Here is a 19,773-nt window from a genome sequence, read left to right as displayed (position 1 = left end):
CACTCTTACTTACTGATTAAAGTTACTTAATGTTAATTGATACTTACTAATCATAGTTACTTAGCGGTCATAGATACTTACTGTTCAGAGTTACTTGCTGCTCATAGTTACTTGCTCCGACTTATATAGTAGTAAAATTATATTGAATAATAACTCCATAGTTTCAGTCAAATAGCTTAAATTTGTTCCAAAACAAATCTCGCACATCTGTGCATATGATTCTCAACTAGTTCTAACATCCCCGGAACGAAGTGACTGCTGCCGGCCAAGTACCAGATATGTGTTGTGATACAAAAGTTGCAAGTCATTGTATATTAGTGTTCAAAGTTAGTAACTGATCATACATACATACTTACTGGTCATACTTAATTACTGATCAGAGTTAATTAATGTTCATTGAAAATTACTGTTCAGAGTTACTTACTGGTCATAGATACTTAATGTTTAGAGTTACTTAGTGGTCATAGATACTTAATGTTTAGAGTTACTTACTGATCATAGATACTTACTGGTCATAGATTGTTGAAAGATACTTAGTGATCCTCTACATTTAACAACAGTTTCTCTGGCACTTATATTATATTGTATTTATATTTATAATGTATTTATATTTATAATGTATTGTATTTATACTTATATTTATAATGTATTTCATACAACTTCCTGTTAGGTTCAAGATCTATTCCCATGATCTATAAATCCTTTACCCTTCAGCATTTTCACTTTTGTTTACTCTGTGAACAATATATCGTTGAAGTTTTTATGCGATCTCTAAGCTATAAAACAATAATAAACACAAATACAAAACCAATGCCCTTCTGGCCATATTGATCGAAGCAAGCCTTTTCTGCTAAACATTTATAGAACTATGTGTGTATGCTGGCTGGCTGGCTGGCTGGCACAACCAGGCACGTCACACAAACATTGGATACGATACTTCTTTCCCGTACATAAACACACACGTCTCTTATAGAATGTTTGATCGGCCAGCGAATGAGCAGTCGGGTATAAAGCCATCATAAGAAACGGAGCGCAAAGTTCTCTAAAAAGCATATGGGGGAAATTTAGTGTAGTAAATGTGTATGTGTGTGTGCTTCTCTAGCGAATTTTCCCGCAGCGGAAAGCAGCTTTTCCTCTGGCGGCATTCAGTGCGAGTTCGATTGCCGCCGCCAACGCCTGGTGTTTTTTTCCCCCCGAAATATATAATTTTTTAATTATTTTTATTTTTTGCGTTTGCGTCGCGGTTTATCGTTTCTGTTTTCTACTTTCTAATGTGTGAAAAGTTGTTGAAAGTGTAATATATATATAATGAAAATGTATTAATAATTAAACTAGTAAAGAAATAATAAGAAAATAATAGTAAAATACTATAAAACTAAAGAAAAGTGAACTCTAAAATAAATCGAAAGACTTAAAATATATAAAAAACTCCTTTAGAATTGAACTTTAATTACATTTCGCATACGCAGCGTGTGCCCTGCAACCTAAAATTGCGTAATTTCTTGATGTTTCATATGGATTATCATTAGTGTCCTCTCAAAAAATTGGCTTTTGGGGTCATCTTGCAATTTTAGCGTAACGAAGAAAACACACAAATCTTGTTTAAAAATAAATATCACATAAATTTAGAAGCACGAAAATTTTACAAAAACCGAAAGTGTTTTCACACCGAAATAGTGAACGTGTGTATGTGTGTGAGCGTTGGCTGAATGAAGCTAAAAATACAGAACAAAAAAAATATATAAAAAATACGAGAAAATTAAAGGAAATAATACTTTTGAAATTGTCAGTGAAAAAAATATAAATTTAAACTCAACAAAGCCATATTTAAATATCAAGTAACTTGTTTCAATACTCAAAGTTTTAGAGAAAACAAGTCGGTATAAATATTTAATTAAAATCCCTGCTGAATTTCTCTGGAAAATTCCAAAATGAAACCATAAACAAATCGTTTTTGTTGATATTATAAACTTACCTTTAAATTCTTGGCTAATTTCAAATGTAAACCTTTTGGTTTTTCGAGTGTAAAAACTAATAAATACAATCAAATGTAGTTCGAGGATAGAAACTATCAAAACGGTTTCTTGATATTTTTAGCAAACGTTATAAGAATATAAAAGAATATATATATAGATAGACATATGTACAGTGCGTGAGTGGATATATATATGTATAAATATATATGGCACCTTGAGCTGCCACCGAAATGTGTTCATAGTGCGTAAGGCGTAGTCATGGAGGAGGAGCAGCAGGTGCCACTGCCCCACGAACTGACCGCCGAATGGACAGTGCGGGCACATCTCACCTTTGCCCGGGCTGGAGAGCCGGTGCAAAAGGAGTTGAGTGCCCCAGAGGCAGTGCATCCGGTGCGTGTGGTCTACAAATGGTGTACACCCTCCGAGGAAGCCGAGGAGCAGGATGTGGATAAGGTAAGTACTGATACTTAGACTAAACCGAAGCCTTATTAAACCCTCACTTGCAGACAGCAGCCACCAATATCACTGGAGCCAGCTTCCGATCCACCAACTCCTCGGCCACAACCAATGCAGATTCTGCTTTCGGCAGTCCCCAGGCATCCAGAGCTGCTCGAATTCCGGCACCTGCTCCTGCTCCATCTCCCGTGGGAGCTACTGCCCAAGTGTGCGGCACACGATGTCGCAGCACCTGCAACATAATGGTATCCGCTGTGGCGGATTTTCTGCCTCAGGATGCTGGGATAGTGACGACAAACAACGAACCCTTTGTGTACCACAGCAAAGTACGGGCCCAGCAGCTGAGGGATGCCTTCTCCCAGACAAGCGATACGGAGGAGCAGGTGCCCAAAAGGCGTCCAGCTTATGAGCAACGAAGGGCCACCACCGAAGCGCTGATGAACTTAACCAGCAAACGGCAGGCGGAGGAGGCTAACACATATGTGGTGAGCTGGAGAAACTCAAGGAATTTACTTACATTTATAATAATTTCAATCTTTAAATAGCCACCCTACTCGCCCACGCCCACTACGCCCTCGTCCACATTCAAATCGGCTTCAATGTCGAGGATACCACCGCTGGCAAGTCAAGGATCTGCTGCTGCAACGCCTCGTCCCTCTAATCCGGGCGAGAAAAAGCCCCGCACTGTACACATTGATGTCTACTGCACTGGCTCCGAGGAGGAGGAAGAGGAGATGGCCGATGATGAGCGACAAGCCAGCTCCAGTTCTTCGGATTCCGATTTAGCTGGCAGCAAACGCTACGAACTAGACTCCAATTCCACACCGCAAACCGTGCTGGACAATGAGCAGATGCTACTGCGCCACCAACGGATCTCTGGCGGAGCAATGCCCAGACGCTTGGCTCAAAGTCCCAACCAGCAGAGTGGTTCAGGATCACAGAATCAGCACAAGGAGCAATTAAATCTAGGACATGCCATCACCAAATGCAGCACCGCCGAGGAAGTGAGCGAGTCCAAGCAGTTGCTCTTCCGCAAGCACATCGGTGACCAGCGGGCAGCCAAGTTGGCCAATCTGCGGCAGAAATACATGCGCCAGCCGAGCGATGAGACCAGCAGTAGCACCTATCCGAACTCCTCGAGATCCACAATGCCACGGGATGCCACCTGCAGCAGTATATCGAGTGTTATGGGTGGCGGTGGCACTGGCGATTATATGGATTCCTCGTGGAAGGATACGGATGAGGTAGACACGCCCAATGTCAGCTTCGGCTTGACCAAGTCGGATAGCTTTGACTATGAGAACTCGCTGGATCGGCTGCGCATTAGCCAGATGGAGCGTCTGTGGTCCCGCCAGCACTCCTTGGACCACAGTCCAGTGCACACGCACTTGGGAGCACCAGCCCCGCATCCTTTACAGACAATCACAGAGGTGCAATCGCAGAGGAGCTCCTTCCAGCGCAGCGATACCATACCCTCGGAATCGGATGGCTTCTCGGATGCCAATGGCTTCAATACTTACCCAGGCAGGCAGATTCAGTCTCATCTGCAGCAGAATTCGCATTTTCCACGCAATCGTCCAGGTTTTCTGCAGTTCTTTGGACCCAACAATAGCGGGCCAAGCAGTGGACCAACGCCACCAGCCACGGCACCAGTTCAACCCGCCGCTGCTTCGACTACTGATCCCTTCCGGCTGCTCCACCCAAGCTATCGTTGGAAGAGCGAGGCTCGCGATAACCTCAGTGTACAGGTGGCAGCCTCTGGATCACCCTCCTCGGAGCGTAGTTCTCCCCAGCTCCTGTCCGCAGCCACCACAGTGCTGCGTTGTGGAAGTGAAGCCCCACCGAGCACCACATCGGCCAGTACTTTTGGCACCACAGTGCCGGCACCAACGCCTTCACCACTGCAAGTGCGCCGCTTTGAGATTTCACGAGACAGTCCCAGTTTGGCCAGTGAAACGTCCACATCCCTCTCCGGCTACACTCATGAGCATTTGGAGAAGGCACGACGCTTTGGCAATGTTGTGGCATCGACACGGAAACCTGGCCATCATGTGGGACCCACCAAGAATCCCAGCTGCCAGTGCGAGAGCTGTCAACGCTGGATGGCCGAGAGGTTTCAGTTGCGCGGAAGAGCCTTCTCTTTGGGCGAAAAACCGCTGCTAAGGCGACCTAAAATGTAGAATTGCAGAAATCATACATTTATTTCATTATCTAAGGCTTGCATTTAACACTTTGCTTTTGGAGCTTGCTCCCTGAGAAACCAATTAACCCGAAACCCTAATCCCGAAGTCCTTAAAACACCCAATTTCTTTCGATTTAGAAGTAAGCCAATGTAAGCGAATGTTCCTCACACAGAAAAACACTTGAAATGTGCGCTGAATCAATTTTAATGTTGTAATAAAGTAAAGAAAACAATAGTTTGTAAAGGGAAATGGTTGATTTATTCGGTGAATTTTTAATATTAAGAATATTTTGTTATTTATTTGGTTTTGGGTGCTGATTTAATCTTATTTATATTCCATAAATTTCTATACTTTGTCAAATATCTAATTAGTGTAGCATATATAATTTGAAGGCTAATTTATTAAGTATATATACAAGAAATGACAAATTCGACAGAAGATAAATGGGGGGTTAAGTTCAAAAGCATTCAGAATTTAATAAAATTAGATACTTTTGTATATTTTAAAAAAGTTTATTAACAAATGAACTCAAGTATAAATTCACTTTCATGAAAAGGCTAGTATATATTCCTTTATTAACTATAAATTGATATTAATATCTGTTATTTCTTTCAACCAGGCCCATGGACGCTTGTCGGAATCATCACGAAAATTAGATCTCTTGCGCCACTCCCTGGACTTGCGTCGCCAGGAGCTGCCCGTTGACTCTCCTGCCGCTCAGCAGCTCAAGACGGAGCTGCAGATATTCCAGCAATCGACATCGCCAGCTCCAGTCACCTACACCTCGCTGCAGTCGGGACAGGGAGGAATATTGGGTGGCAGACCCTATCAGTCAGTGTCCTCGCTTGGACGCTGTGCCAGTGTCACCGGCAAGTTGGAAGTGCGTCTGATGGGATGCCAGGATCTGCTGGAAGATGTACCCGGACGCTCGCGAAGGGATAAGGATAACAACTCGAGTCCCGGGGATTTGAGGAGTTTCGTCAAGGGTGTCACCTCGCGTAGCAGTTCGAAGAGCTATTCGGTGAAGGATGAGACCTCCATCGAGATCATGGCAGCCATCAAGCTGGACAACATCACGGTGGGCCAGACCTCGTGGAAGCCGTGTTCGCAGCAGGCCTGGGATCAGCGTTTCTCCATCGATCTAGATCGATCCCGTGAGCTGGAGATTGGTGTCTATTGGCGTGACTGGCGGTCGCTGTGTGCGGTGAAGGTGCTGCGCCTGGAGGAGTTCATCGACGATGTGCGACACGGCATGGCCCTGCAGCTGGAGCCGCAGGGTCTGCTCTTTGCGGAGGTCAAGTTCTTGAACCCGATGATTTCCCAGAAGCCGAAGCTGCGACGCCAGCGCATGATCTTCAACAGGCAGCAGGCGAAGAATATCTCGCGGGCCAAGCAGATGAACATCAATGTGGCCACCTGGGGACGTCTGCTCAAGAGGAATGCTCCCAACCATGTGCATATGGGTACGGGATCTGCGAGCGGAGCTCCCATTGGCACTGCCACGGGGTCACCCATGGTGGTCAGTGGTTCCCGGGACTCGGAGTCACCGATTTCACGAACTCCCTCGTCGGATGCCCTGGTCGAACCGGAACCATATACACCGGGAGAGCAGGCCCAGAATCTTGAATTTGATCCAGATGCCGGTATGCACGAGCATGTGGAGACACCGGGTGAATATCCGGATCCAGCTGCCAGCGGCTTGAGCGGCATGCGTCCCCTGTCCATGCATATGCAGGGTATCAGTGTCTTGCCACCGGAGTCGCCACCCGTCGGTGCTGGGCGACCCAACACCCTAAGCTTGCAGATGCCGGGAGCTGGAAGCAAAGGAGGAGTTCCAGTCATTCAGGGCGGACGCACTGCGGCACCCACAACGGCGCCACCACCACCACCTGTGCTCAAGTCCACCACCACTCCGATTATGGATCAGGAGGTAAGTCAAATCCTTTCATTATTTTTTATAAAGCGATCCTTGTACAGTTCAATATATAGTTGTACCTTGACCCTGTATAAAGATCGACGTATGTATTATATTTAGCTGTGTACCTGTAGCTCTGGTTTGAATCGTTGTGCCTGCCACCTGCTACTTGCCACTTGCCACTCCTCCGCCACTTCACTCTCTCATGTATCTATATATTCACTATCACAAGCACACACACAACATGTACAGAATCACACTCCATTGGGCATTATTCGGTGCTGGGTTTTTATTATGCATAAAAATATCTTCCTAAACTCCATGCAGAATCATCATCGATCGAAAAATGTCGGTTGGAGTACTAAGAAATAGGGTTTTCAGGTCTTGGATGTCGTTTGTCTCAAAAACATATTGATTTTATGCTGAGTTTTCAATATATATCTTTGTTTTTGTTACTATTTTGGTTTTTGTTTTGAAGTTTCTATTGAAAACCGTTACCGAAAATCCTTTGAAACCCCCTTACTTGCAAGGTATTATAATTTTAGTCAACAGCTTGTAATCATGTGAAGGAATCATTTCCGACCCTATGAATCATACATATTCTTGATCAGCAGACGAGTCGATCTAGCCATGTCCGAACAAAATTTAATTTTTTCAAAAATTTCAACATTTTATAAGGGGTTACATCGTTAAAATTGTCAAAAATTTTATTTTTTTTACATTTTAAATGAAGTATACAGATTTATTAGCATAAAAAAAACTTGCATGGGACAGCTTTCCGAATTAAAATTAATGCGTTTTTGGCAAAGTTATGAGTTTTTTAAATATCGATTAATATCGATTCAGGTAATCCTAATATTTAAACCTCAGTAAATTTTAAATCCATAAATTTTAAAACTTGTTGAAAGATATTGACAAATTTAGTCTTTATTTAAAAGCTTTCAAAGTTAATGTTTTAAGTATAGGGTGAAAATGAAACCCCTAAAGTAGGTCCAATGAAGCCTTCGCTTTCCCCAGAATCCTGGCTGCCCAATCCAATTCCATCATCATCATCATCAGCATCTTTCATCTTTTGCTTTTTCAATCGCGTTTTATTATCCTTTCGACAGTATCCTTGTTCATTCTCCTCTATCTCTGTTCCCTTTCCCTTTCACCTGGTTCTCTTCTTCGATCACACCTTGCTTTGCCTGGCCCGCCTTCATCCTCCTTAATCTCAATCTCTATCTCAATCCCAAACTCTTTCTATCACTGTATCTGTCTCTGTGTGTTTGTGTGCCCGTCACGGTTTTCGTTTCCGTTTCCGTTCCGTCATGATTTCGTTAATCACCGACAGCTGCAGGATGCCCTGCATGAGTTCGACTTCCTGTCGGATCTGGACTCGCGTCCCACCACCCTGCGCCGGCTGCTGAAGGAGCAGAACATGTCGCTGGATCCGGAGGCGCTGGAGAATCTGCTGCTGCAGCAGCAGCTAACCGAGCAGCAGGCGCTCCAGGAGCGCCAGCGGCAAGAGCAGCAGCGGTTGCAGCAGTTCCAAGAGGCCCAGCGCCAGGCTATACTCGAGTTGTGTGAGAAGCAGCACAGAGATTTGGAGGAGAGTCAGCTCCAGCTATCGACACCGCCGCCGCCACCCGCCTTAATCATCCGCCCAACGCCGCCTGCCAGCAATCACCAGCAAATCTTGCCAAGCTCCCGCCACAGCCACAGCAACAGCCAAAGCCAAAGCCCAACCCACAACCAATTTCAGTTGCAGCCACAGCCACAGCCACACCCACTGCCACATCCCGCCCAGAAACCCAATGCCGAACCACCGTCCGCTGTGGAGCAGCAGCTGCACCGTCCCGTCCTGACCCTACCGCCTGTGGTGCTGCTGGGCGGCCGGGAGGAGGAAGTGCGCTCGGTGCCGCCATCGCCGCTGGTCGAGTATCCCGAGGACGATGACGAGTATCTGTACCGCGGTGGAGAAGGAGGAGGAGGAGGCAACGATAACCAGGGCAGTCGGTTGCATACCAGCCACAGTCACAACTCCAGTGCCGGCGATCGTTTCTGTGTGGAGGTTAGGAGGTTTTTTTTCTTCACATTTCCTGGTTTGGTTTCCGGCTACCGGTTCCCTGTTTCCGGTTTCCGGTTTCCGGTCTAATTGCAATCTCTGTTCTCTCAGCTGCCGGGTGAAGGTTCAGCCCTTGATATCTTTGTCCCTGCAGTCTGATTATTTTTCTTTTTTAATTTATTTTACTAATCCTGATTTCTTTTTTAATTTTATAACTATTTTTTATGTTTTTTTTTTTTTGTTTCGTTTCTGACTTGAGTTATGGGTTTAATGTTTCTTCTATGTGTGCGTGTGTTTTTCCCGGTTTTGGCTTTAAATTATTTCAAGAGACCCCCACAAAGCCCCCAAAATTTGTGTAAATAAACATATATAATATTCATAAAACACACACATAAATACGCACTGTAAACAAAATAAGGCATACACATGCACATTACAAGCACAAGTTATTAAAAAATCGTTGTAGAACTAACCAAAAGTTGAGCTAACACTGTTGAATATGTAGAAATTGAATGCATTAATTAATTAGAATTAATATAAATACGAAATATGATCAATTGGCAAAGCTTTTATTAACCAAGCACAGCTTAGTTTGTTTGTAGTTAAAGGCTTGAGAGTAGTAATTTCTTAGTACCTAACTTGAGAGCTTTAAATGTTGTTGAAACATCCTTTTATTTGTAATTAATGGACAAATGTTTAACCCACGCAGCTTGGTTTATTCTAGGGATGCCAGAAAATATTGTTAAATCGATTTTGTATTGATATTTTAGCGGACAATATGTATTGATCTATAAATCTACATTTTACAGTTGCAAAAAAGTAATTAATATATAATAATATTGATTTTAAAGTAAACAAATATTGATTTTAAAGTTTCAATAATTAACATTTCAATATGATATTGTTTACAATATTTTCGATATGATACATCCCTAGTTTGTTGTAGAAACACTCTTAAATTATTTAAAATGAGGCTAAACAACTTGAGAGCTTTGAGTATTTCTTTTATATTTATTAAATACATTTTCCTTTTGATTTTGCTGCTTAAATCGAAATGAAATGAAAGCTAAAAGTGACAATTTTAAGCGTTTTAAATAGATCCGCCAACGAAAAGATCACAGGGATGTGAGGAAGAGCAGGAGGAGGAGCATTGGGGGGTTGGAAAGTGCCAGCGAAAGTGCGCCGTTTCACGTGCCGCGGTAGGGAAAATGTTTTAATTTTTGTCCCCACACACACCTGCCCCCTCACGTTGCAACGTCAGCAGCAGAGGGAGGTTTCCACATTTCCATTTTCATCTAAGATGTATCCGTCCGTTGTGGTCATATCTGTGTGTGTCCCAGCTTTGTCTGTATGTACACTTGTATCCGTCGTTGTTGTCACATTTCCCTCGGTGTCGTTGGTCATTTTTAGACCCAAAACAACGACGCAGAAGCGGCCAAGCGGCTAGCAGCGGTGCTAGCCCTGCTTCTGGTCATGACTTTGGCACTTGTTCGCCTTCAGTTGGCCGCCGCGGTCTTAGCCACATCTCTCTCTGTCCCTCGTATCGGTGGTGTATTTGTTATCGATCGAAATGTAGGGACGTCATAATGATTGTGCCAACTTTCCAAGCGCTGGCGCTAGTCGTGAGGCAAATGTTTGCGATCCAGCAGCAACAGCATCCCAGTCATCATCAGCAACTCCTTCATTACCTTGACTTGTCTCCGTCGCGTGCCATCAACCAACTGTTACTGTGTCCCGCCAGTCCTGCATCCGCTGCCGTATGTGTCTATCCTGGGTTATCCTGGAAGTTCAATCGAAGCTCTCTCCGCTCAATCAAGCATACTCCATCCTCCTTGCAGGCCCGCATTAGTCTTGTACATATAACCCTCGAACCGATCAATGCCAGCCGGACGACCAGTTGCCTGATCGAGGAGGTGGCGGAGCCGGACCCACAGCCGGAGATAAAGGCGGTGCAGCCCGCGAAAAAAGTGTTATCTGAGGCCTGTGTCGAGAGTATTCACCTCGAGACAGTTGAAAAGTTAGAAACAGAAGACCAAGAAGCGCAACAGGTAACAAAAAGGGAAAGATTAACCTAAGAAAGGATATCTCATCATCTAAGCTCTCAAGTTGTAGCCTTTGACTAGTAGTTGCTGTTGTGTTTATTAATCAACCTGAAACCCTACTAAAGTTTAGCTTTTCTTGTGTCCATTAGGTCATCCCGCAGTTGGGAAAACTCTATGTGGGCTCAGGCCAACAGCAGCAGCAGCAGTATGCTCAGTCATCGTCGCCCATCATCCAAGAGCCACCCACACCCACTATATATGCGTCAGCTGGTGCTCCACAATTCCCGCAGCCCACGCAAAGGCAGGAGAAGCAGCAGCCGCAGCAGCAACCCATCTATGCCAATCAGTATGAGCTCAATGTGGCCAAGGCGGCACAAGCTGCCACCTCAGCCAGCAGCAGCAACTCCAATCAGCGCAGGAATGTGGCCCGTGGCCTGCAGTATTCCGGTGGAATTGAGGTGGGACGCTCTGGAAAGCAGGCTCCCAATGCCGGCATGCTGTCGCTGGATAACTTCCGCTTGCTGAGCGTCCTGGGACGCGGTCATTTCGGCAAGGTGATCCTGTCGCAGTTGCGCACCAACAACCAGTACTATGCCATTAAGGCGCTCAAGAAGGGCGACATTATAGCCCGCGATGAGGTGGAATCGCTGCTCAGCGAGAAGCGCATCTTTGAGGTGGCCAATGCCATGCGTCATCCCTTCTTAGTCAACCTGTACTCGTGCTTCCAGACCGATGTGAGTAGCCCGATAATGATTATCTTTATTTATATATACTAAATAGTTAAATATTTATTTAAGCAACACGTCTGCTTCGTGATGGAGTACGCTGCCGGCGGAGATCTGATGATGCACATCCACACAGATGTCTTCTTGGAGCCGCGAGCTGTTTTCTATGCCGCCTGTGTAGTTTTAGGTCTTCAGTATCTCCACGAAAACAAGATTATCTACCGCGACTTGAAGCTGGACAACCTGCTGTTGGATACCGATGGTTATGTAAAGATTGCAGACTTTGGGTTGTGCAAGGAGGGCATGGGCTTTGGCGATCGCACGGGCACCTTCTGCGGCACACCCGAGTTCCTGGCACCAGAAGTGCTCACGGAAACATCGTACACACGGGCAGTGGACTGGTGGGGACTCGGTGTGCTGATCTTTGAGATGTTGGTGGGCGAGGTAAGCTGCAAGGGAGGAATAATTTTATTCAACGTTGTAATTAAATGGATTTTCTTGTAGTCTCCCTTCCCTGGTGACGATGAGGAGGAGGTATTCGATTCAATTGTCAACGATGAGGTGCGCTATCCGCGTTTCCTCTCACTCGAGGCCATAGCCGTGATGCGCAGGGTGAGTGAATAAATATATATACTTAAGAGCTCATTTAATTATTAAAATTATCCTGTAGCTACTGCGAAAGAATCCAGAGCGACGTCTGGGCTCCTCGGAACGTGATGCGGAGGATGTTAAGAAGCAGGCATTCTTCCGTTCCATTGTATGGGATGATCTGTTACTGCGAAAGGTCAAGCCTCCCTTTGTGCCCACTATTGTGAGTTGAAATCTTATCGGATGTTAAAAGATATTCCATTAATTTTGAATATATTTGATTTATAGAACCATCTGGAGGATGTCTCCAACTTTGACGAGGAGTTCACGTCAGAGAAGGCTCAGCTAACGCCGCCCAAGGAGCCACGCCATCTGTCCGAGGACGAGCAGGTGCTCTTCCAGGACTTTTCATACACGGCCGAATGGTGTTGATGATGGCTTTTACAATATTAACCTTTGTGCTTTTACTTGTGTACCAAGTTTGGTTTCGCGTAATTATTTTACTTGGTTAAGTCGTCGGATGCGAGTTCAATATTTATATGAGAAAAACATACAGGACGTATATATACACATATATATATATATTTATAACTAATAACTATATAGAAAATATAATGTATTTATGAGAGAGACCTGGCCGAGCAAGAAAGAGAAAGAGACCAAACCAAATTACCTTTATCGTACATAGAGCAAGCGCATTTGTCAATCATCAATCATAAACCACCTCCGATATCTGCCAGATCAGATCATAACCATCATCCCTCCATCCACACAGAGAGTAGATTATTCTTTATTTTTCCTAAAAACGAGAGCGAGCCCGCATTGAATATAGTCTGAGAAAGCCTAGGAAAGCCTTATATACGCAGCGTTGAACATTTTTTGTAGGATCCCCGATCTGAATAGATTTTATAGAGAGTTATGTATGGCCTTTAAATAAGCAGAAAGCATATTTTCGTAGAGAGATGACATATAAGGACAAGCAAATTCAAGGATATATTTTATACATGAACATATACATATATATTGCATGCACACATCCCAGGAAACGAGCTCATTTTTACCCACAAAATGATACAAATGAGAAAAGTGAAAATCGAGCGAGAGAAATAAATATTTATATTTACAGTTTTTTATATAAATGTTAGCTCTGTAAATTGCCTTGCGCTATCATCAACTCCCCAGCCCCATTGCCCGAGTTGTGTTTTAATTTTTAACGTATGCATATACATATATATATATTTTTTAAACCACACACACACGCAAAAACATTTGTTATTTATTATTATTATTATTACACCTACAATTACATATATACAAGAAACTGTATTGCTTTGAGCATTTTTATTCGATGATAGAACGGAAGGATTGATACGAGGATCGAGAATATATATAAAGCGACGAAGAACTCTGCTCGTTGTCACAGATCTATATATATTTATATGGCCTAGGATCCTATATACGCTATATATTAAATGTAATGCTTAGTTGTTTAAGTTTAATCTATTATTGAAACGTGTAGCGTCTAAGCCTATCATTATGTGAGCATAATTATTGATAAATAACGATTCGAAAACAAGAATTCAGATCTTCTATTGTCATTTTTATTATTATGATTATGATTGTCGATTTAATTTTAAAATCAGTCACTTTGTTAAGCTTCAAGTTGTGACTGTAACTTATACTATATATACATATTATTGATATGATTTTGAATAAATGTATCTATTGCTATTAATTAAATGCTTTCCTTGATGGGCTTCTCGCAGAATCCCTTGCTCATTTGGTAATATAAAATGGTGGCTGTGTTATCCAAGATGGCCAGAAATATGGTTCTGTGATGGAGAGAAAATTCACTAATAATTAACTAATAATTTGTTATAAACTCACATTTTTTCCAGCTTTTCCTGCAGACTTTGGATAAGGAGAAAATCTATTGCTTTTGTGTGAAGAACGGGCACATATGCCTGGCTTTCTCCCTTCAGTAAATAAAACACTTTTAAATTTTCATCATATTTTGGCTGGTAGTCCAATCTTTGTTCTTCTGGAATATATAGTTTTTCGAATTTTTATTTACATAAAATATAAGAATAATTACCATTTTTCAAGTCCTTGTAAATTTGAAAACCCAAAGTTGCCATCAAACTGTTGGGACATACAGTTGTGAAGTCACTGAGTAAAAGCTGGAAGGTAAACACACGCTTGTCTTAAAGTTTGAGACCTACCGGTTCGAGAAATGCTACTTACCATGGCTGTTAAACTTTGTTTATATTTTTTTATTTCAGTTTTTAAACAATAATATAAATATTTTATGTTGATTAATACAGTTTTAAGTAGTATTTGGTTTTAAATTGATTTCTTGAATATTTTTTGATATATTTTCCACACAATTCAACAGCTGTCTTTTTGGGCTGCCAACTTGCAGGGAATAAGCAAAAGCTTATAAAAAGCACTGCCAACACTTTGAAAGTGTTGTAAAGCAAATAAATATTTTAAGCTTAGGGCGCCCTTTTTAATTTAAAAACTTTTGATTAGTTTGAAGGGATTATTATAAGAAAAATGTCTTATTTAGTCAATTAAGTTATTCATAATTCGAATATTGAACACGTTTCTCTGTTGATCTTCAACAAATTAATAATTAAATTAAATAAATTCATAACTCATCCCCATTTACTTCTTTAGGTACCTTAAATATCTCAAATTAACCATTAATAATCTGCCAAGTTGTCTCTATCAAAACATAATCTTTGTATGCAGACATTGTCTTTGTCTAGACGAAATAGCAAAGCAACTTGGTTACTTGACAGGCAAGAAGAAGGAGTTAAACCCAAAAAACCCCCACCGATTGCTCAGAGGAAACGACGAAGACACCAAAGAGGCGGCAAATTATGCTAAGTAGATGCAGTTGGCCAGAGAGAATGGGAATGGCTGGCCAGGATATGCATGCAAAGCAGTTTCCAAGGCATTCCTCGAGGTCTCCGCAGCCGCAGGACTTCCCCCAGTGTGTCCGCCTGTCTATCTGTCTTCTCCGGTTGCGAGACCAAGTGATAAGGGTTTGGCAGGAGCAGCACAGCCCAGCAGCATCCCTGGGATTCCCACATGTGCATGCATATCAATGTGCGTCTGCGATAAGCAACTTATGCTTTCCGGAAAAATATAGAAAACAGTGGGGAGCATTGGAGAAACAGGAACAGCACCTTGCGGAATACAGTGGGACTTCTGTGAGTATCTATTATGTATAGAAAAAAAATCTACTTCTAAGGGTTAGAGGAACTATTTACTTTAATTAGTTATTATACCCTTGCAGAACATTATAATTGTAGTCAGCAGCTTGAAACGATGTGAAGGAATCATTTCCGACCCTATAAATCATATATATTCTTAATCAGCATCAATAGCTGACTCGATCTAGCTATGTCCGACAAAAATTTAATTTTTCAAAATTTTGAAAATTTTATAAGGGGTTACATCATTAAAATTGTCAAAAATTGACAAAATATTGAATTTTTTAAGACCATAAACTGAGTATGCAGATTTATTAACCTAATAAAAACTAGCACAGAACAGCTTTCCTAATTAAAATTAATGCATTTTTGGCTTAGTTAAGCGATTTTTAAACTTTGATTTGTCGAAAAAATTTTAATGTAAAAATATTTATAAATATCGAATATTAGAAACTTATTTTTTATCGATTTCCGTTTCGACCAAATAATTTAATTGCTAAACTTGTTTTTTAACTGGAATTACTTATCTTTATAAATTTATAACAGACACATGGCGTATACTTGATATAAGGGGTTTCTCGTTAAGTATACGCCATGTATGACATAAATCTCTTAAATCGAAGACTACTTTTTTACCCTTGCATTGTCTTTTAATGTAAGTCGGAAGTTAAAAACGATGTGAAGGAGTCATTTCCGACCCTATAAATCATATATATTCTTGATCAGCATGAAAAGTCAAATCGATGTGGCAATGTCTAGCAAAAATCTATTTTTTTCAAAATTTGGAAAATTTTATAAGGGGTTACATCATAAAATTATCAAAAATTGAACAAATTTTTAGATTTTAAATGAAGTATGCAGATTTATTAACCTGATAAAAACTAACATGGGAAAACTTTCCGAATTAAAATTAATGCATTTTTGACTAAGTTATGATCGATTTTATCCTAAGCATCCTTTTTTTATAAGATTACTTTAAAAAGTTATTAAATTAACTAAAAACTAAAGAATATTTTTCAATTGTTAAATCGTCAGACATAAATCTTTAACTGCTTAAACTTAGAAAGATATGATAATTTTAAAAGTGTTTAACATCTAAAAACATTAAAACAAGTATTTAGATTAGTATACAAATTATTTCAAGGTTATTTTCAAGTTTAATATCACATTTTTAATCATTTTTATTGTAATAAGAAAATAAATATTAGCTTTAAAATCTCCAAACAAAAACCCCTTTCACCTAAAATTATCTTACGTTCTCTCTATTTCAGACATTTTCAACCTCAACAATTGCAACTGTATTTGTGAAGTTTTGGACCAAAGTTCAGCCAGGATGCCAAGGATATTCAATTAGGCTGCTCATCGGCTGGTGGGGTGAAGGTTGGTGGGAGTGTGTGTACCTGGAAATCAATGCGAGGAAGCATAGTTGGCTGCTCCGCCTCCAAAGACCAACAAACCGAGCGACGCAAACTGGCAACATAAACCAGATGTTGCGGTCGATGGCCATTATGGAGCTTGTCAATGCCAGAGAGCCATGAGCCATGGCCCATGAGCCATAAGCCAGCCGGCGGAAGAAGAAGGAGAAGGCGAATGTGGGAGCCGGACACACAGCAGGACCAAGTCATCCAAGGCAATTACACTACGACGACAAGGACACCAAAGGCAGTTGCCACAATAATACACACACACCCACGCACACTCGGAGTCCTTAGTGCGTGCGGTTACTTAATGCTGTTTACCAGGACTCGGGTCCTGGCAGCGGCCACTGGCCACTGGCCACTGGCAGCGGCCGGAACTTGTTTGGCACCGGGACTTGGCCACAATATTATTTGCACTTGCTGGGTTTTATACTTTGGCCATAACCGTTGGTCTACGCCAAATGGCCCATTGGGTCATTTATGGCCGTGTTCAACGCGCTGTGACAGCGACTACTGCTGTTTGCTGTAGTTGGTTCTTATTCAATTGCTTTATCTGCTTTAATTAAGAATATTTTTAGACCAAGAAAGGGATACAAAGGTGGGGCAGTTTTGGTGATAACTCTTCTGCTAGGAAAAGCTTTTACAATATAGGAAATCCATGTCCTTTTGGTGCTCTTAAGAAACCTTATACATTTATTATTAGAAAGAAGGAACCTGCCGTTCTGTGTCTTTTTTATACCTCGAAATAAGCCCCCATTTAATCCTGTTTAACCTGCTTTAAATGCTTTGACTTTTTGCCGCCGGTAAATTCCTGTTAACCTCCGGAAAAGTCGCGTTTTCCCGCTGGGAGTGTCTCTGCCAGGATGTGTGGCAGTGAAGCGATGGCAGCACATTGTTGCGGCTCGAAGTTGCCACTTAACGTATTTGCATCCCACACAGATTCGGTTTCACCTGATATAACACCTGCCCCGATGCCCCACTCCTCCTTCTGGGGCTTTAACCGAAGCACCTGGCAGCAGTTTTAATTGACCAAACTGCCAATGCCACACCTGTGGGAATCAATTGAGATTTATTGCCCGACGGCGTGACAATTGTGTTTGGTTTTATTGTTCTACTGTCGTCCTCTGCGGACTTTGTAATTAGACGAGTATTTTGTTTGCAGTGGGAATTTCCAGCTAGCATTTGGCCAAGTGCCCCAAAACTCGTTAAGCATTTGCAGGACAAATAAACCGACAGCTGTGGTAAACTTTGGACCAGCATAAAATTCCAGCTAAATGTCATTTGCAATTCAAGGGGAATATGGCCTAATTACGATTCCATCTTCTGCTTCAAGCTTGGCAAAACTTTTTGTCACTTTCTCCCACGGAATATTTGTATCGAAATTTGGAAGCTTCAGCTCAGACTTGGGTGTGTTAGCCCGTTCTTTAATGGCATTTTAAGCGTCTTAATGACTTAATGGCTTTGTGGTCATCAAAACGATTTCTGGCGCATCATTGGCCATGCAATTAACTCGAGTATTTCCTCCTCTTTTTTTTATTTTTTTGAGTGCCAAGTGTCCTGGGGTAATTAGTTGCGTTTTTTTTCCATTTGTCTGCGGGTGTCCTGCGATGCTCTTTGCCACTGACTGTGCGCGAAAATTCATTAAAACTCGATAATTGCATGACAAGACAAGATTCTAGGACTTGGCGCGAGTCCTTGGTTATCCCTTTTGGCCTGGATATCTGGCAAATGGCGGGAAAAAGCAATTGATTTTGGTACTCATGGATAATTGTTTGTTTAGTGAGTGCACAAGGAAAAATTTATCAGTTAAAACACAGTAAAAATATTCAGTTTTTGCTTTTTAACATCTTAAATATATAAACAAATCCACACAAATTCATTTACCTTACAAATTGATCCATTTTCCAATCAAAACATGACTTAATTAGTTTGCTGATTTGCAAATTAATGCAAATGCCACTTGTCTGTGTCACAAAATTGTGTTTCATTAAAATTGTTTTCACTTAACTAAATTGCATTGATTATATAATTAAAGCATTCAAAAACCTGGTAGAATGTTATAGGTTATAGAGGAAATTAACGAAATTATTAGCCTTTGTCTTGCCAAAATCAAATATGAATCGAAGGCACTCAATCCTTGGATATAATTTGAGCCTGCGGTTGCCGGAAAGGCAAATTGAATTCTGCCATGACCGGAGGTCCCATAAACAGGCCAAAACCCATATACATTTTCAGCCTGATTGCATTCAGGAGTAGGGTCAGGATGGAATGCCAGAAATTATACACAAAAGATAATGCTGGAGCATACAATTGGATTGCCAGCTGAGCACCAGAGAAGATGCAACCGCACACAAACATTCATTTTCCACTCCAGTTGCGTTGAGCGCATTTCGCATTTCAGCAAAATTTCAATGCGACAGACAACAAGAGAGATAGACCAGCCAGACGATGGCATTGTTACAGGGACCTTAAGCCAGGGAGTGACATTTATCCTGCGGAGCCAAAGTCCTTGCTGCTGCTGCTGCTTCTGCTGCTGCTGGGAAATTCATTTGCGTAATTAGTGGCCAAGTGGCAGCCGCAACCTGGCATTTAGCTTCAGCCGCAACGTAACAGCTTTGGAATCACCGCAACTTGCTGCTTGATTATTGGCATCAGGGGGATGTCCAGACATTCAGGCATTCCCCCTCCTGCCAGACTTTGGCCCAAAAGGATAGGGCTAGCAGACAGCGGACGTCAGCACAATTGATGGCATTCTTCCAGGGGCAGGTGGGAGCAGGTGAAAGCTGTGGCTTTTCCAGGAGAAGGTCCTGGCCTCACATCTTTTTAGGATACAGTAAAACTTGGCTAATTTCATCCAATCTACTCTCAGTTTTATTTAAATTATTCTAAATTATAATAAATAATTCTAGATGGAGTTTAGGTAAATATAATTGTATACAAAAAATATATATAAAAGGAAGCATTTCCCCCACAAACTACATTTTCCAAGTATTTAAAAGCTTACCCGCTCTTCCTATCATACTTTGTAACCATTTCCGGTGACCAATTACTGGTTCCTCAACGAATTTGTAATTGAATTGCTTTGATTCCGCCCAGGAAGGTATTAAGAAAGTATAATTAAATTAGTTTTAAACTGAAAAAGTAACTTAATCAATGTGGCGAGCAAGCGGAAAACTTCATTTGTAGCTGGGGAAAAGGCGGC

The 19,773-nt window shown here is 41.8% G+C and overlaps 3 protein-coding genes across 33 annotated transcripts in view; 2 read left to right on the top strand and 1 right to left on the bottom strand.

Moving 5' to 3' along the window:
• Positions 1-13,667, top strand: part of Pkn (serine/threonine-protein kinase N) — a 41,425-nt gene extending 27,758 nt beyond the window's left edge. For 9 of the 31 annotated variants that reach the window (XM_086827160.1, XM_086827162.1, XM_086827161.1 and 6 more), the window contains 6 exons: positions 5,235-6,545; positions 10,769-11,353; positions 11,417-11,788; positions 11,849-11,956; positions 12,015-12,155; positions 12,221-13,667. In XM_086827160.1, the coding sequence (XP_086683286.1) occupies positions 5,235-6,545; positions 10,769-11,353; positions 11,417-11,788; positions 11,849-11,956; positions 12,015-12,155; positions 12,221-12,364 (2,661 nt within the window). In that variant the 3' untranslated portion in view covers positions 12,365-13,667. The other 22 variants (XM_086827139.1, XM_086827141.1, XM_086827140.1 and 19 more) reach the window with 6 other exon arrangements.
• On the top strand, positions 1,138-4,858 carry LOC110177083 (uncharacterized). The gene is made up of 3 exons (XM_020943611.2): positions 1,138-2,429; positions 2,483-2,917; positions 2,978-4,858. The coding sequence occupies exons 1-3, from the start codon at positions 2,235-2,237 to the stop codon at positions 4,610-4,612; spliced, it is 2,265 nt and encodes a 754-aa protein (XP_020799270.2). The 5' UTR covers positions 1,138-2,234; the 3' UTR covers positions 4,613-4,858.
• Positions 12,906-14,322, bottom strand: Tsen15 (tRNA splicing endonuclease subunit 15). The gene is made up of 4 exons (XM_086827173.1): positions 14,177-14,322; positions 14,028-14,130; positions 13,820-13,973; positions 12,906-13,764 (listed from the first exon to the last, which is right to left on the bottom strand). Exons 1-4 carry the CDS (start codon positions 14,177-14,179, stop codon positions 13,668-13,670), a joined length of 357 nt encoding a protein of 118 aa, XP_086683299.1. The 5' UTR covers positions 14,180-14,322; the 3' UTR covers positions 12,906-13,667.
• Between the last annotated feature and the right edge of the window lie 5,451 nt (positions 14,323-19,773).

The sequence above is a fragment of the Drosophila serrata genome, unplaced genomic scaffold (genome assembly GCF_035046125.1).
Source record: "Drosophila serrata isolate PLE 108 unplaced genomic scaffold, ASM3504612v1 contig_165, whole genome shotgun sequence".
NCBI classification, from domain to species: Eukaryota; Metazoa; Arthropoda; class Insecta; order Diptera; family Drosophilidae; genus Drosophila; species Drosophila serrata.
Note: the sequence above shows the minus strand (reverse complement) of the source record. Positions and strands in the feature narration are given on the sequence as shown.

Bases quoted from the DNA above. Each gene is read 5' to 3' on its own strand.
- LOC110177083 (XM_020943611.2), top strand. From the start codon at position 2,235: ATGGAGGAGGAGCAGCAGGTGCCACTGCCCCACGAACTGACCGCCGAA. The intron at 2,430-2,482 runs GTAAGTACTGAT...CCTCACTTGCAG, and splicing joins AGGAGCAGGATGTGGATAAG to ACAGCAGCCACCAATATCAC. The intron at 2,918-2,977 runs GTGAGCTGGAGA...ATCTTTAAATAG, and splicing joins AGGAGGCTAACACATATGTG to CCACCCTACTCGCCCACGCC.
- Tsen15 (XM_086827173.1), bottom strand. The intron at 13,974-14,027 runs GTAATTATTCTT...TATATATTCCAG, and splicing joins TTACAAGGACTTGAAAAATG to AAGAACAAAGATTGGACTAC. The intron at 13,765-13,819 runs GTGAGTTTATAA...TCTCCATCACAG, and splicing joins CAGGAAAAGCTGGAAAAAAT to AACCATATTTCTGGCCATCT.